Source organism: Sinohyriopsis cumingii, chromosome 11 (genome assembly GCF_028554795.1).
Source record: "Sinohyriopsis cumingii isolate HCF-2022 chromosome 11, ASM2855479v2, whole genome shotgun sequence".
Lineage (NCBI taxonomy): Eukaryota > Metazoa > Mollusca > Bivalvia > Unionida > Unionidae > Sinohyriopsis > Sinohyriopsis cumingii.
The window spans coordinates 64,474,355-64,491,861 of record NC_142971.1 but is presented as its reverse complement, the minus strand read 5'-3'; the positions used below and the strand labels follow the sequence as shown (position 1 = coordinate 64,491,861).

General features: G+C 36.3%; 1 protein-coding gene across 1 annotated transcript in view; it reads right to left on the bottom strand.

The window, feature by feature from the left end:
* LOC149788589 (uncharacterized) overlaps nt 1–17,507 on the bottom strand; it is a 177,003-nt gene that overhangs the window by 123,638 nt on the left and 35,858 nt on the right. The window contains exons 5-6 of the mRNA XM_089973529.1: nt 15,063–16,729; nt 1,750–1,994 (exon numbers count right to left, since the gene is read on the bottom strand). Coding sequence (XP_089829655.1) covers nt 1,750–1,994; nt 15,063–16,729 — 1,912 coding nt within the window. The remainder of the gene's footprint in view (nt 1–1,749; nt 1,995–15,062; nt 16,730–17,507) is intronic.

Sequence of the window (17,507 nt, the reverse complement as noted above, 5' to 3'; positions counted from 1 at the left end):
TTTCCCCCATTAGCGTGGGTAATGGATGAATGGATCACAACTTCGAATCTCGAATGAATATCGACCGGCGAGCAGTGTTGATCATATGTAAAAAGCTGACACACTTCAATGATCAGTTATTGTCACTTTCCTTGCACATGGCCGGCAGTTATTTATCATACTGTACATAATAACATTACCTGGGCGGTAAGCTGCTTGGATATAAACCAAGATCATAGTACTTATGTTATGCACGTAGGTGGAAGTGCGCCCACCTGTTTAATTTCACTAACTCGTGTTAACACTTTCATATCCGGCTGTGGAATGTGATCGATGTATCCAACAATTTTCATACTTAGGATCTGAAAATTCTCCATAAAATGCAACAATGATTTTGCTCCGGCGAGAATCCTGCAACATGCCTAATGACACTTGAGTAGTCATGCTCTTTGCTTCTGTATAATGATGACTAAGTCCCCGCCAGGACGCATCATTAATTTTGCTATGTATCTAGGGGTGTGGGTCTCTACTTGAATTGTATGATAAAGGTGGTCATCTAAAAGCTAAGTCCCCTTCAGCAAAAGAGAATTAATATCTAACAAACTATGTCATCAGCCTTATAGCCACTAGGAAAACGTGCAGCACCAAAGACAACAGTCAGTGAGATATAGCACTGGGATATTTATGTAGTCTCGTAGCTAGCTTATACGTGTACATGTGATGACATTCCCGACTCGCCCGTCTGTCAAATGGGGGAGGGACCACATGCATTTTGTGATTAGAAAACAGGAAAATGAAATAAGAATGGATCTGAATTGCGACCCAGCTACTGTTCCATGACACTACTCTGAATAATGTTAAACAATCAACAATTAAAAGCATGACTAATAAAATACAAACTGCAGTCCTGTTTAATACCGTGTGTAAAACGGTGGGGGGGGGGGGAGGGAACAATTACAGGCCAAATGAACTGCTGTAAACACTCGATAAATGCCAATTTACAACCATCTAATGGAATTTTATAACTCTGGAAAACAAGTGTACTTTGAAGATTTTATATATATATATATATATATATATATATATATATATATATATATATATATATATATATATATATGAAATGCACCAAATTTGTGGGACAAAAAAAATGCATCTACTTGACAATAGTGACACTTATAAGTAAAGTTACTATCATTTATTCATAATTGTGATGTATTCATAGAACACAGATGGACGTCCCACAACGGTGCATGTAAATAAACTGACCTAAATGCAAAACTTTTAAACTGCATTCCTTCCCAAAACGAAACTTCTGACGTGGTTTTGTGGGTTTAATGCCGTTCTTAGCACATGATAGGCTATACGTGGCAAGTAGTCTATTTGGGAAAACAGAGTTTTATTTCCATGAATACGTTTCTTTCACAGATTTATACAGTGAGTCTAGTTGAGGTGAGAGATATTTTCCTGTAGCATCGTTACAAAACAAGTGTGTCCAACATACTTCAGAGCATAGCATCTTTTATGCATTCAATGTGAACTGTGTGACCTTTGCAAGCTTACAGTCTATATTGGTACAGACACTGCACATAAATTCTGACTCAATTTGTTTCAGTTTGCAATCGAAACTCATCTCCTCAAATCTTCCATTGTTTTCAAATATGATTATGTTTGTGACGATTTAAAATAGCTACTTAAACAATTTTATTACTATATTTAAATGTTTGTTTTTTTTGGTTTTTTTTTTTTGTTTAACCTAAAAGCTCTTACTGGCTGTTGAAGAGTGTACCAGGTATGTGAGACTGGCTGTTGAAGAGTGCACCAGGTATGTATGTGTTGAAGAGTGTACCAGGTATGTGAGACTGGCTGTTGAAGAGTGTACCAGGTATGTGAGACTGGCTGTTGAAGAGTGTACCAGGTATGCGAGACTGGCTGTTGAAGAGTGTACCAGGTATGCGAGACTGGCTGTTGAAGAGTGTACCAGGTATGCATGAATTCAAGGATGTTACTGAATACTGAAGAGAAGCAGACAGCACTGAGTCAATGACAATTTGCGTCATTCACATGGAAACCCTTTATAAAAAATGTAATACCTAAAGGCTACTTTTTGTTGTTCAGAGTTTCTTTTTAGTTGTTTTTTTTTATGGTACCTCCTCACTGGTTAACTTATACTGAGAATAAAGACTTGACATATTATCAGAACTGTTCAAGAAAAAGACAAAGACAAATGAAACAGGCTTAAGTATGGAAATAAAAGTTTTAATAATGCACATAAGGGCAGATATATTTCCTATATTAGAAAAGAAAGTAGTTCCATAAGTTGTATCAATACTCTGGCAATAAAAGTAGCAGTTGCCACTATGATGAAATAAAATTTCTCCCACTGATAACATTTCAACAACTACGAAATATATAATAAATCTGATTTACTGTAACCAGGCTCAAAACAAATCAAACCAATAAATAAAATAAGAAGTTCACAGGGTCATTGAAAATATTAGCTGAGTTTGAGACTATATTATCAGTGACTCAGTCAAAGGCTTTACCAATAATATATTTAATATTAGAAGGATCCAACTTCTAATAAGTAGGCTCTTGACTAATTACGCTGGTCTCACACATATTAAATGTTTTAAAATGGTGGACAATATGAAACAACAAACACACAATGTGTTGCTTTTACAGATAAAGTATCAAGACTGAAAATGAAGATGTGGATGTAAAAAGGGAAAACACGTAACAGGGACAATAAGCATCAATAACAGTGTCACTGACTTCAATTATAGTAGGGATGACACAGTAAGAACAGTGTCACTAACTTCAATTACAGTAGGAATGACACAGTAAGAACAGTGTCACTAACTTCAATTACAGTAGGAATGACACAGTAAGAACAGTGTCACTAACTTCAATTATAGTAGGGATGACACAGTAAGAACAGTGTCACTAACTTCAATTACAGTAGGAATGACACAGTAAGAACAGTGTCACTAACTTCAATTATAGTAGGGATGACACAGTAAGAACAGTGTCACTAACTTCAATTATAGTAGGAATGACACACAGTAAGAACAGTGTCACTAACTTCAATTATAGTAGGGATGACACAGTAAGAAAAGTGTCACTGACTTCAATTATAGTATGGATGACACACAATAAGAACAGTGTCACTAACTTCAATTATAGTAGGGATGACACAGTAAGAACAGTGTCACTAACTTCAATTATAGTAGGGATGACACAGTAAGAACAGTGTCACTAACTTCAATTATAATAGGAATAACACACAGTAAGAACAGTGTCACTGACTTCAATTATAGTAGGAATGACACACAGAAAGAACAGTGTCACTAACTTCAATTATAGTAGGGATGACACGGTAAGAACTGTGTCACTAACTTCAATTATAGTAGGAATGACACAGTAAGAACAGTGTCACTAACTTCAATTATGGTAGGAATAACACACAGTAAGAATAGTGTCACTGACTTTAATTAAAGTAGGAACAGCACACAGTATGAACAGTGTCACTGACTTCAATTATAGTAGGAATGACACACAGTAAGAACAGTGTCACCGACTTCAATTATAGTAGGAATGACACACAGTAAGAACAGTGTCACTGACTTTAATTATAGTAGGAATGACACACAGTAAGAACAGTGTCAATGACTATAATTAAAGTAGGGCCGACACACAGTAAGAACAGTGTTACTGCAATTACAGTAGGGCCGACACACAGTAAGAACAGTGTTACTGCAATTACAGTAGGGCCGACACACAGTAAGAACAGTGTCACTTACTTTAATTAAAGTAGGGCTGACACACAGTAAGAACAGTGTCACTGACTTTAATTAAAGTAGGAACAACACACAGTATGAACAGTGTCACTGACTTCAATTATAGTAGGAATGACACACAGTAAGAAACAGTGTCACCGACTTCAATTATAGTAGGAATGACACACAGTAAGAACAGTGTCACTGACTTTAATTATAGTAGGAATGACACACAGTAAGAACAGTGTCAATGACTATAATTAAAGTAGGGCCGACACACAGTAAGAACAGTGTTACTGCAATTACAGTAGGGCCGACACACAGTAAGAACAGTGTTACTGCAATTACAGTAGGGCCGACACACAGTAAGAACAGTGTTACTGCAATTACAGTAGGGCCGACACACAGTAAGAACAGTGTCACTTACTTTAATTAAAGTAGGGCTGACACACAGTAAGAACAGTGTCACTGACTTTAATTAAAGTAGGAACAACACACAGTATGAACAGTGTCACTGACTTCAATTATAGTAGGAATGACACACAGTAAGAACAGTGTCACCGACTTCAATTATAGTAGGAATGACACACAGTAAGAACAGTGTCACTGACTTTAATTATAGTAGGAATGACACACAGTAAGAACAGTGTCACTGACTATAATTAAAGTAGGGCCGACACACAGTAAGAACAGTGTTACTGCAATTACAGTAGGGCCGACACACAGTAAGAACAGTGTTACTGCAATTACAGTAGGGCCGACACACAGTAAGAACAGTGTCACTTACTTTAATTAAAGTAGGGCTGACACACAGTAAGAACAGTGTTACTGCAATTAAAGTAGGGCTGACACACAGTAAGAACAGTGTTACTGACTTCAATTAAAGTAGGGCCAACACACAGTAAGAACAGTGTCACTGACTTCAATTGTAGTAGGGATGACACAGTAATAACAGTGTCACTGACTTCAATTATAGTAGGGAAAGATGATAATAAGAACCATGTGAGTGACTTCATTTAAAACAGGTCAAAGAGATGGCAAGAACAGTATCACTGAGTTCAAAGTATGGACAACAGACAGTAAGAACTGTCAGTGAATTCAATTAAAGTATGGACAACAGACAGTAAGAACAGTGTCTGTCTGTGAATTCAATTAAAGTATGGACAACAGACAGTAAGAACTGTCAGTGACTTCAATTAAAGTATGGACAACAGACAGTAAGAACTGTCAGTGATTTCCATTAAAGTATGGACAACAGACAGTAAGAACAGTCAGTGATTTCAATTAAAATATGGACAACAGCCAGTAAGAACATTTTTGCCTGTGACTTCAATAAAAGAAGGGACAAGAGACAGTAAAAACAGTATAACTGACTTCAATTAAATTAAAATATGTAGGGAGTTTACAAATACTAGGAAAATAGCCAGGGCATACAGAGTTTTTATCAGTAACCAAAACATAACATGTAAAAATGGAAATTGTGTGAAAGACACCAATGGCAGGATAATTTCCAGCCATTTGGTTTGAAATTCGCAGTATCTAAGATGCTGTTTAACTGTATATTTCTACTCAGAGGTGTCAGGGGTTAGTTTTGAAATTTTTTTAACATGCAGCTATGGTGTGACCTTTTTAAAACTATTTTTGTTGAATAATGAAAGATGTGGATATATTTGTAAATCTATTGTTTTGGACTCGTGTTGTTATTTAAATTGATGTGAGTAAGGCATGAAAACCTCCCGTAGTTACTATACAGAATGTAGACAGTCAAATACCACTAGTCAGCTAGCAGGCGGTGCTATCCATCCAAACCAGTTGGCACATGGTTTCAAGGCGAAGAATATCTAAAAAATGGCCTGGATGGCAACAATTCTGAATGCTTAATACACAATGTTTTTCAAAATTATCACCCAAGGTTTGCATTTGCAATGTGAGCATTACTTTATGTTAACAATGATCTTCGGACATGCAGGTATAAAATTTTGAGGTTGGGATACATAAATTTCTTTTGCTATGAACTGCCCTTGACTTGTCAGGTCAAGTGGACATTTTTGTTTTGTTTTATTACAGATGCAAAAATTATATATCTTTTTGGCATTGCTTGTTTATATGTATTCTTCTTTATTTTTTTTTTTACACTAGACATACAAATGGGGCCTGCAGTTATTGTAAATCAAAATATTACAAAAGAAATGTGGACAGACAGGTGATGGAAGGCTCATGCTATGAACTCACAAAGGCTATGGACAGATGAACTAAAGACAAAAAAAAAGAAGATATTTCATTCAACAGCAACCTCAGCAATATCACTTTTAATACATCTATGCTGCCCCCCCCCCCACATATCATGACCATGATGGGATCAATCTTGAAGCCCCTTTCCATTAATATTGTACCTAATAAAGCTAGTTTCAGATATGATGTCTTTAAAATACATTCAAATCTCATACTGATCCAAAATCTTTGTAGATTTATATTTTTAGGTCCATTGTGTATATAAATGCTTGCCACTCTCTTGACGATCTTTACAGTACCTTTCATCTTGGACCATTTAGGCAGAGTTGATAGCCCAGGAATGGTGGGTCAGCCATACACAATAAAGCCCAGGAATGGTGGGTCAGCCATACATAATAAAGCCCAGGAATGGTGGGTCAGCCATACATAATCAAGCCCAGGAATGGTGAGTCAGCCATAAATAATAAAGCCCAGGAATGGTGGGTCAGCCATTCATAATAATCTTCAGAAGATATAAGGGGCATTTAATGCAGGGGGAGTGGGACTGGAATTTTCTTTCAAACCAGGAATTTTGTTTCTTGTACCTCAAGATCTAATTTATTTTTCAAAAACTAATATAATGGATACAATCAGTTCTACAAATCAAAGTAGGAATATTGTGTTTTTCAAACTATTTGGGAGCCAACCATTTTTTTAAAGCAAATCCCAAGCTTGTCGCTAAAAAATCAAATCAGTCCATAAGGAAGACTAGGTTGTAAATCTGGGAACATATAATTCAGCACAGCTGAATGGATAAAATGTGCACATGCAAAAATGACAGTCATCCATCATAAGGTAACCTGTCACTGTGACCATCCAGACACATAATACAAATCATGTCTTGCCTGTGACACCACCTAAAACATGTTATGTGTTCTGTCCATAGAACACACCCTAAAACAAGTTATGTATTCTGTCCATAGAACACATCCTGTAACAATTTATGTGTTCTGTCCATAAAACACCCTAAAACAAGTTGTGTTCTGTCCACAGAACACATTTTAAAACTAGTTATGTGTTCTGTCCATAGAACACAGCCTATAACAATTCGTTTTCTGTCCATAAAAACACAATTTAAAACAACTTGTGTTCCATCCTTAGAACACATTCTATAACAATTCATGTTTTCTGTACATAAAACACACCCTAAAACAAATTGTGTTCTGTCCATAGAACACACCCTAAAACAAATCATGTGTTGTCATATGATACTACATCAAGTACAGCTTGACATCAGAAAGCTTGTTTTACCTCCTCACATATGACTAAGCAGTGATGTGTGGCAATTTATTTTCCTGTGTAAGCAAGAAATTGGTATGACCCTCATAAAACATGGCATATGCAACAACCCGAAATTAACTGTCCTGACATTTGTTGTTCAGATTCAAGACTAGCTCAGTATCGACAAACATGCTGGATGTATATTCTGACATCAATTTAAAAACACAAAAGTTACACATGACTAAGTTCAGTGTGCCCATAAATGTAAAATTATGTGCATAAATAAGAAATAATATTCTCATGGTATGCAAAGAATAATAAATGCTTTCATAATAGAAACAAACAAAATTCAAATAAAAAGTGTGAACTTGAAACATTCTACATGTATTTCTGAAACTTCCTTATTCCACCCCCACAAGAGGATGGGCTCTACCTGTTTATGATATTCACCATTACACCTCTAGGTTAAATATACTCTTACCCACTGTGGCACTCTGGATGAACAAACCATTGTACATCAAGAGGGAAGATTTTTTTTAAAAAGTACATTTAGTATAAAAGCACCAAGTGTATTTGAAACGCATGAAAAGACTAAATTGGAGTGCTTGTATTTCAATATTTACAATGAAAATGGCCTTTCAAGATAGTAGTCATATGTTTTTGTTTTTAACACATTTTGGTTCGCTTCTGCTCAAATTGCTTTGGGAAGTTCATTCCATAGAATAGCACCTGTGTAAGCAAATGATTTTTTTAAAATGTGCTATCAGCTGAACCTCATCTGTAAACATGTTACATCTATAAACCCTTTAGTATGGAAATGGTATGTGGTATCAGCTGAACCTCATCTGTAAATATATCTATAAACCCTTTAGTATGGAAATGGTATGTGGTATCAGCTGAACCTCATCTGTAAATATATCTATAAACCCTGTAGTATCGAAATGGTATGTGCTATTGGGTGAACCTCACCTGCAAACATGTTATATCCATAAACCCTTTAGTATGAAAATGGTATGAGCTATCAGCTGAACCTCATCTGTAAATATGTTATATCTATAAACCCTATAGTATGAAAATAGAATGTGCTATCAGCTGAACCTCATCTGTAAACATGTTTACATCTATAAACCCTTTAGTATGAACATGGTATGTGCTATCGGCTGAACCTCATCTGTAAACATGTTTACATCTATAAACCCTTTAGTATGGAAATGATATGTGCTATCAGCTGAACCTCATCTGTAAACATGTTACATCTATAATCATTTTAGTCAGTGGTGTAGTGCTAAATAAAGAAGTTAAAGAACATGTTACTCAGATGTGGGGCATCCAGGGAGACAATGGCAAGTGCAAAAAAGGTAACATAAACAAAAGTTAAGGGACCACTGTTCATGCAGCACTGCACCCCTAATTTTAATTTGAAAACAATATGTGAATAATTTTGTTAAGCATAATGTTATGTTGGAAACAGTTTCCAGAATGTGACAGAAAATCGCAGCAATCTAATGAGATGGGTATGGAGAATGCCCATCAAATTTAAAATTATGATTCTAGATTTTTTTCCAAGCATCTTTTTAAGACAGTTAAGACCATGGTAACAGACCACCTTCTCTGGCATCAATCCCATTTGTGAACCCACTCACCTGAAGTCAATCAATCCAAATGTGGCAGATCTTTTCTTAGCAGATGATGTGGTGTCATACAATATACATGGGAATCAGTATATTAAAATAACTTGAAAGATATACAGGTTAAATGGTCAACTTATTCATCTCCACTGACATGCAGGGTTTTCAATGTGCCAGACTTTATTTATGTTGTCAAACAGTCTATTCATCTCCTCTAACATGCAGAGTTTTCAATGTGCCAGACTTTATTTACATTGTCAGACAGTCTATTCATCTCCTCTAACATGCAGGGTTTTCAATGTGCCAGACTTTATTTACATTTTCAGACAGTCTTTTCATCTCCTCTAACATGAAGGGTTTTCAATGGGCCAGACTTTATTTACATTTTCAGACAGTCTTTTCATCTCCTCTAACATGCGGGGTTTTCAATGTGCCAGACTTTATTTACATTTTCAGACAGTCTTTTCATCTCCTTTAACATGAAGGGTTTTCAATGGGTCAGACTTTATTTATGTTGTCAGACAGTCTATTCATCGCTAACATGCAGGGTTTTCAATGTGCCAGACTTTATTTACATTGTCAGACAGTCTAATCATCTCCTCTAACATGCAGGGTTTTCAATGTGCCAGACTTTATTTACATTTGTCAGACAGTCTAATCATCTCCTCTAACATGCAGGGTTTTCAATGTGCCAGACTTTATTTACATTGTCAGACAGTCTTTTCATCTCCTCTAACATGAAGGGTTTTCAATGTGCCAGACTTTATTTACATTTTCAGACAGCCTTTTCATCTCCTCTAACATGGCGGGTTTTCAATGCGCCAGACTTTACATTACTATAATACCAATTTTAAATTTAAAATATTCAGTGTTACAATCTGAAATAAATTTTAAAATAGAGTCGGTATAAATGATGATTTTATAAAGTATATGTATATCTAGGGGACATAACACTGGACTCTGATATCAAAAGCCCATGATATCCCTCATAACTGACAATGTAAATAATTTATCTGGGCGACACTTTCTTGGTTCCGAGTTATTATCATAGAAAAGCCAAAAGAAACACACAGTATCCTGATAATTTACAGTGTATAAATTTGTTTTTGTTTGTTTTTACTTTATGTGGTCCTATGAAAAAAAAGTTCTGAGAAGTAGTGTTCATGACAATTTATTTAGTGTATACGAATGTTTATTTACATTGGCCCCTTTTAAAGTCCACTAGTTATTATCATAGAAAAGCCAAAATAAACACACAATATCCCTGATAATTTACAGTGTATACATTTGTTTTTATGTTATGTGGTCCTATGAAAGAAATGTTCTGAGTAGTGTTCATGACAATTTATTTAGTGTATACAAATTTTTATTTACATTGGCCCCTTTCTATGATAATAACTGTACACTGCATGACAATTCATGCAGTGTACAGAGCTAACAATTTCTTGGTCCCAAATACAGTAAGTCCAGAGACGCCATGTCCTTGATACTTTATATGGGTGTATATTGTGTATATAGTTGTGAATCGGGCAGAGTCACTTTGTTGGTGCATGTAACAGAACAACACAAAGCAGTGTGTCCCTGTAAGTTTGTACATCAATAAAACTGCATACTTGGGACACTTTGCTGGTCTCTATAACAGAAAAGAACAGGGAATGATGTCCCTGAAAACATACACGTGTATACAGTTGCATATAACAGGGACACTTTGCTGGTCTCTATAATAAGAAAGCACAGGAAAATGGTATCCCTGATAATTATACATGTAAATAGTTGCATATATTGGGGACATTTTGTTGGTGCCAATAAGGCAACAGTCCAGAATACAGCTGTTTCCCTGAAAATTCATACACCTGTACAGTTGTGTAAAAGGTGGCACTTTGTTGGTCCCTATGATAGAAAAATCCAGGAAAGTGATATTCTTGAAAATTTAAACATGTACGCAGTGTATGTAGCAGACAATTTGTTGGTGCCTATGACAGAAATACCCAAAGAAATGGTGTCCCTGATAATTAAACAGTGTATATAGTTGTGTATTTAGGGTGCCTTGTTGGTTCCTTTTAACATACAACAAGTCTGAAGTGAAGTGGTGTCTCTGGCAATTATTACAAGCATGCAGCTGTTTACCAGGGGGGGGGGGGGGGGCAGCAAAAGGCACTTTGTTGGTCTCTATGATATATGATACAAAATTCATGAGAAAGACATGATATCCTATATAATTTATATGAGTACTAATGTGTATTGGGGGACACTTCATTTGTTCTTGTGATATGCAAGTCCAGAGAATAATTGATGTGTCTGTATTTAATACATTTTACTGTACCACATGTAACTTTACAACATAAACATGGGACACAATGACACTGTTGCCACGGATGACAAAGTGGTCAGAAGCAACTGACATTATGAAGCACACTGCCTTCTCACCTCAGTCTGTGTAGATTTGAGTTTTGGGCTTGGTCAATAAGAGTATGTGAGAAAGCATGCCAGGAGCTTCCTGTGGGTTAGTAGTTATTATCATGGTTTTCCCCAGCTTCTTCCTCTCCATCTTGGTCTGTCAAATGGCATTAAACCCAAAACATCAACAACTCACACAATGACTCATTGAAAAAACATATTTGCTTGTTTAGCCTGCAACCCACTATGAACAGCTAGTTTTGACGAAGATCTGCCTACAGATCAAGATCCAAGTTGATCAGTTAAAAAAACCCAGCACAGACCATGATCTACTGGCAAACTGCAATAGACCTTTCCTACGTATCAAACTCTACTGAAGCTACTTTTCTGAACAACAATGGCCAGAGAGCGCATAGGCCTGGCTTAAGTACATAAATAACTCATAGTAGTATAGTATTTCCACACATTCCCTTCTGTACCCCGACTGATTTAAAACAAAAAAGCATCAAGGATATAGAAAAATGCACAAAACATGAAATTTTCATTCATCAATTTATAATTTCTAACTTGGTTGTTGCCACGGGTCCCAAACACTGTCAATTTATCTTTGTTTCAAAACAAATGGAAGCTCTCACTGTAAACATGCAGACAGGTAGGAAACCCCAATCTGAGGATACCTAAGACTTAACTGCAACCTGTTCCTGTATTTGATGACCCATTTAGCTGAATAATGGTAGACTATGTTGGTCCCTTATTAAAGACCAAGTCAGGCAACCAATACATGCTGATTACAATGTGATGTGATGTGATTTGGGATTTTTAGCGTAGCTTTAACAATTTTTCAGTCATATCGCTACGATGTCTGTAATGTGGCAGTTTATAGTGATGTCTAGCACTGGGGCAGTGTTCGTCCACAAGATTTCCAGAGGCAATACCCCTTTGAGGAATATTAAAACTAAAGTCATTGTAAAAGCTTTCGTAAAGTTTTTAACACTTTTTGGACTTCCCAAATCTATCCTGTCTGATCAAGGGTAAAATTTTATGTCTGGAATTTTCCAGCAAGTTATGCATGAATTATGCATCTAGCAATTTAAGCCTTCCGCCTATCACCCTGAAAGTCAATGGGTTTTATAAAGATGTCATCAAGCTGTGAATTGGGCATAATAAGTGTTGAAAGTATCTCAATAACAGGATTATAACATGGCGACTTTGGAAGCCATAATGGATATTCAGTTCAGCACCATTTTCAATTAGGACCACCTACACCAGGGGTCTCAAACATGTTGCCTGCAGGCCACATGCAGCCCACCAAGCCATTTCCTGTGACCCAAAAAATGATTGGCATCACAAGGTGTCACATGAGATAACAAAGGTGGTATGGCCCTTGGGCCATTTAAATGCCTTCATGCAGCCCTCAGGGTGGTTTGAGTCTGAGACCCCTGACCAAGACCATGGGAGTTTCATGGCAATCCTCCAATTAGTGAATGAGTAATAACAAAACGTTGTACTGATAGATGATAGATGTCATATGACAAACACACAACAACCTTCGCATAAGCTTTTCTCATCTATGATGAGTGGTAGTAGTTGTTGTTGTAGGGTTTAACGCCATTTTTCAGCACACGATAGACTATACATGGTGGCCAGTATTAATGGTGGAGGAAGAACGCAGGAAAACCCTGGAAAGAACCACCGACCCATGAGAAGCTACTGGCAAGCTTTCTCACATACCCACATTGGCTGTATCCCAGACTCGAACCCACGCAGACAGGGGTGAGATGGCAGTGATCCATAACAGAGAGCGCTTTATACCACTCGGCCACTATTAGTTGTAGTAAAAATGGTTTGAAAAAGAGATTAAACGCAAACAAATTATGAAAAAATGTGTTTTTAAAAAATGGGCAATGTTACACCATCTGTGAAATTTTAAATTAAGTTCAGGTCCTAAATGATTAATCTAGCTGTTTTTTTCTATTTATTCTACCTGCTTTTGACCAGCAGATGTGCTCAATGCCGGGCACTCTCAATGGACAGACAGGTAGTTTTGAGTGAGAATATCTACCTCAATGACCACACAATATCAACAGTAAAAAAATAAAAGGATTTTTACTAAGAAAATCTGGAGAAAAAAAATTTAACAAATGACAATAAGTCTATCAATGTTTTACCATCTGTGAAATTTTTGAAATTATTATTAGCTCACAATGGATTATTCCTTGATTTTGTTCTTTTGTTTCTATCCATTTTTGACCTGTTCCATGGTGCCAATTCCACCACAATGTATTATGTACTAGGGAGATGGAGAAAAGGACAAAGTTTAAAAGTAAACAATACATTTTAAAATATAAAAGCTTTTAATAGCACCATTATCTACAAAATTAAAACCAGCTATATGACAGCAATAATGTCATGTTGTGGATACTCTTATGAGCACCTGTATGAAACAGCCAAATAATATTTGTAAAATATATGCCCAAACCATTCACATAACGTACTATCTACTTTTAATTTATTAAGGTCTGGGACTGAATAAATACATAATTAAAAAAATTATAAACTGTTTGAAAATGCTGCAAAATTAAAAACATTTCATTCATCACACTAACCTTGTCGATAGGTTTCTAAATAAATCACAGCTGTGCAATTTTTTCACGAAGCCAATAAAAGGGAAAGTAAAAGACTTTATGACACTTTACACCATTCAATAACATATCTAAAAATAATTGAACAAGTCTCAAGAATTTACAATAATATTCTCCTATTCAATCAGCTGTTAAAAGTTTTAAATGATTTCTCCATTAAACTACTTAACATCAGACATCAGAAAATGAGAAACTGGATGTGTGTACAACCAAGCTTGGTAATTAACACCAACTGGCTTATTAGCTGGCATGCATTTATACACGACGCTGTTATGATGTCAATCTATGTTGCATTCAGAAATATCAGTAAGTCATTTGTATCTTTATTCTTAATGCAATTAAATTCACAGAACTGGCATCAGGGAATTTAAGTCATCAACTAATCGCAAGTCATCAAACTTACAAAATACACATAAAAGGGAGACCTGTCCTGCTAAATTCAATCTATGTCATCATGTAAATTATTTCAACAAAACAAAAAATAGCCAAGATTTTGCGGTACCTGCTAGACACATAAAAAGATCAAAAGTAAGTGTAAATGACTCAACTATTCACCAAAATTCATATGATTGTATTAACATATACCGAGTCTAAAATTACATCAAATCATATTTTTTTTAAATTAACAACTCCCATGAACAATTATTACTACCATGAGTACACACTTCCAAGATCTACAAATATAACTTCTTATCAATAAATTCCACTTATTTCCTGATGATCAGAGTCAAATTCAGTTTTCCAGCAGCTGTAGCAGCCATTTTAGAGGCATGAATTTAGACTCGGAATTGTTGCACACCCCAGGTAACTTGCATGTTATAATGCATTGTGAATGCATGCAATAATGCATTCAGAAACTGAATATACTTTGTACATACATATGCATTGGATTTATAGATTAGCTGAGGTGATCATGATAATATGACATCTTTAGTACTAACATTCTTGTTTGCAGCATCTAGAAATAAAATAGAACTGTCCATTTTTCTCAAATGCATTATGAACAAAATACTTGTATCAGAAAGTTATTAATACTATGTACTCAGAATCGCGTAGCAACCATTACGTTTCTACTCTCCAAGTTTGTTTAGAAGAAAACATGAATAATGTCAGCTATCAAAGGGGTCAGTCCTATATGGTATTGCCCCATCCTCTTCATGTATCAAATCCTCATTCTGAAATACATTTTGGCCACTTTCAGACTGATATTCTAGAGGAAAATCTTCATCACTGAGTTCCTCAGACAATGCTCTCTGAATTTCCTTAAGTTCCTCCAGAGACAAAGCGTTTGGATCTATATCAACCACACCCAGGCGGTTAATCAAGAAATCAACACTTTCCATGATTTCAGAATTCACATCTTTCTCTTTTTGTCTCTCATTACAAGATTTGTCGGCACACAGCCCACCTGTCTGAAATGTCACTGGAGCACTGGAGGCACTGTTTGTCTCATTTGTAACAATTGTGGATGTTGCTACTGTTGTCTTACTTCTGACACTACCTTCTCTAACAGATTCTGGACTTGAGCTAGCATTTGCTTCAGACTGGCTTTCTACCCTGCTGCTTGAAGCACTTTGCTGGCACACTTCAGTACTATTCCTGGAATATTCAGAAACTTTTGTAATTATGTTTCTTGAAAGTGCTATCAGGAAGGGGTGATCAGGCTTCAAATAATGAGTGATGCCCTTTTTATCGATGTAGATAACCCTCTTCTCTCCACTTCCCAGAACAGGCACAGTATCATTCTCATCAAATTCAATCTGGAATTCTGCCACATGTCCCTGCATGGTCTGGTCTTTCTGCTGATCACCTGATGTCTGCTGAATTGCCTTTTGAATGTCTGAAACTGAAGAGACAGATGAATCTGTGGTCGAGTCAATAGACTGGCTAAGACTCTCTGTTGTATCTGAGGAATCACTATGTTCTTGGATAGTTCCTATGTTGTCTCTATTCCTATGACCAGCAGTACTTTTCGACACAGTTGGTGAGCCACTTGACATCACAAACCTCTGATAATTTGTAGTTGCATTTGGACGTCCTCCTAGTATTCTTGAACTTGACAAGTCTGTTCCTAATATACTAGCTGTAGCATTAGAGAAAGCTTGTTCCAAATCACGTAAAGGCCCAGATACCAAATTTCTACTGCCAGACTCAATTCCTGAGTCCCTAAGCAACCCAGTTGCCAGATTTATATTAGATGCACCACTCGAGTCCTCATTTGTTCCAGATGCCAAAATTCTATTGCTGGAATTAAGTCCAGTGTCCTGACTATGCCTACGGTGTAAGAATCTAGAAGCATCTGACCTTGATCTTGATAAAGTGGGTCGAGAGGTCCTGTTTTGTGTTAAAATACCAGCATCAAAAGAGCCTCTACTTGTTCTTGCTAATAATGTGGCAGTATCTGGAAAACTGGCTTCAAAATCTGCCAACAAACTGTCAAATTTAAGTTCACTTAAACGTGGTCTGACACTGTCAGCGGTAACTTCCACAGGTTCAGGAACTGACCTTGATGACCTGTCAGCATCACTTCTCTGGACTGACCTTGGTCGTCTTCGTATAAGTTGTGAAAAATCTCGATTATGAATCCTGTGGCGGGACACTTCTCCTGATGAGACAGAGCTGTTTTGCTGAGATCCAGCATGATCTGTGCCTGAACTGCTTGTATTATTGTTCGATGCATCAATTCCCCTCAAGCTTCTCTCTCGACTCATCCTTTGCTCATGAAGTTCCTGTAAATGCCTGTACCTGGCCAGTGTGCTCTCATCTGGTGGTGGCCAGACATTCTCCAAAAGGGTGAAATAAGGATTTGCTTCTGTCATAATTAATGTAGAATTCTAAGTGGAATAAAATTCGTTAAACTGATCAAGACACTTCCTCTATTAATGTGATAACTGAATATTATTAAGTAATTATTCACTCATACTATAACTTTCAGACCCAGCAAATATGCATGTAGCAGTCACAGCAGTCCTGAATACCGTGATTGTGAAACAAATCTTTGTATTCTACTTGTCCACTCTTTTTATGCTATAAAGTTTTTAATTCTTTTCGTATCCAATAATCTGATTATTTTATAAGCAAATACTAGGAAAGATATAACAATACTAAAACTGGATTCTAAACTAACCTAAGTTCGGGATATATTTCAAGCAACCTTTTCAGAGTATAAAATTATGTACTTCATCAACAACTGAGAATCCAAGTTCAATCCACGATATAGTATGATAACAGTTTGGTATCAAAGAACTATACAAGTCTAATAAACACTGTAATTGTAGTCTTTTTAGTTGGTGTGTCAATTATCGCTTAATGACACTGCTACATGAATACTTTGTGAATTCCAAATGACGTGTATCAGTTTTGCGGAGTAATTACAGGTACACATGTACATACACCAAGCTGTTTATTTCTATGCTTGAACGTTTCACTAGAACTCAATCACATGGGTTGGTACACAGTATCCTTAGGTCCACACTAGGTACTGTTTGTTATATACACGGATCAATGTTCGTTTTGATTTGCCATTTTGAAAACATGCAACGTCCTTTCTCATTGGCCTGAATGATACATCCTTTTAATATATTTATTAA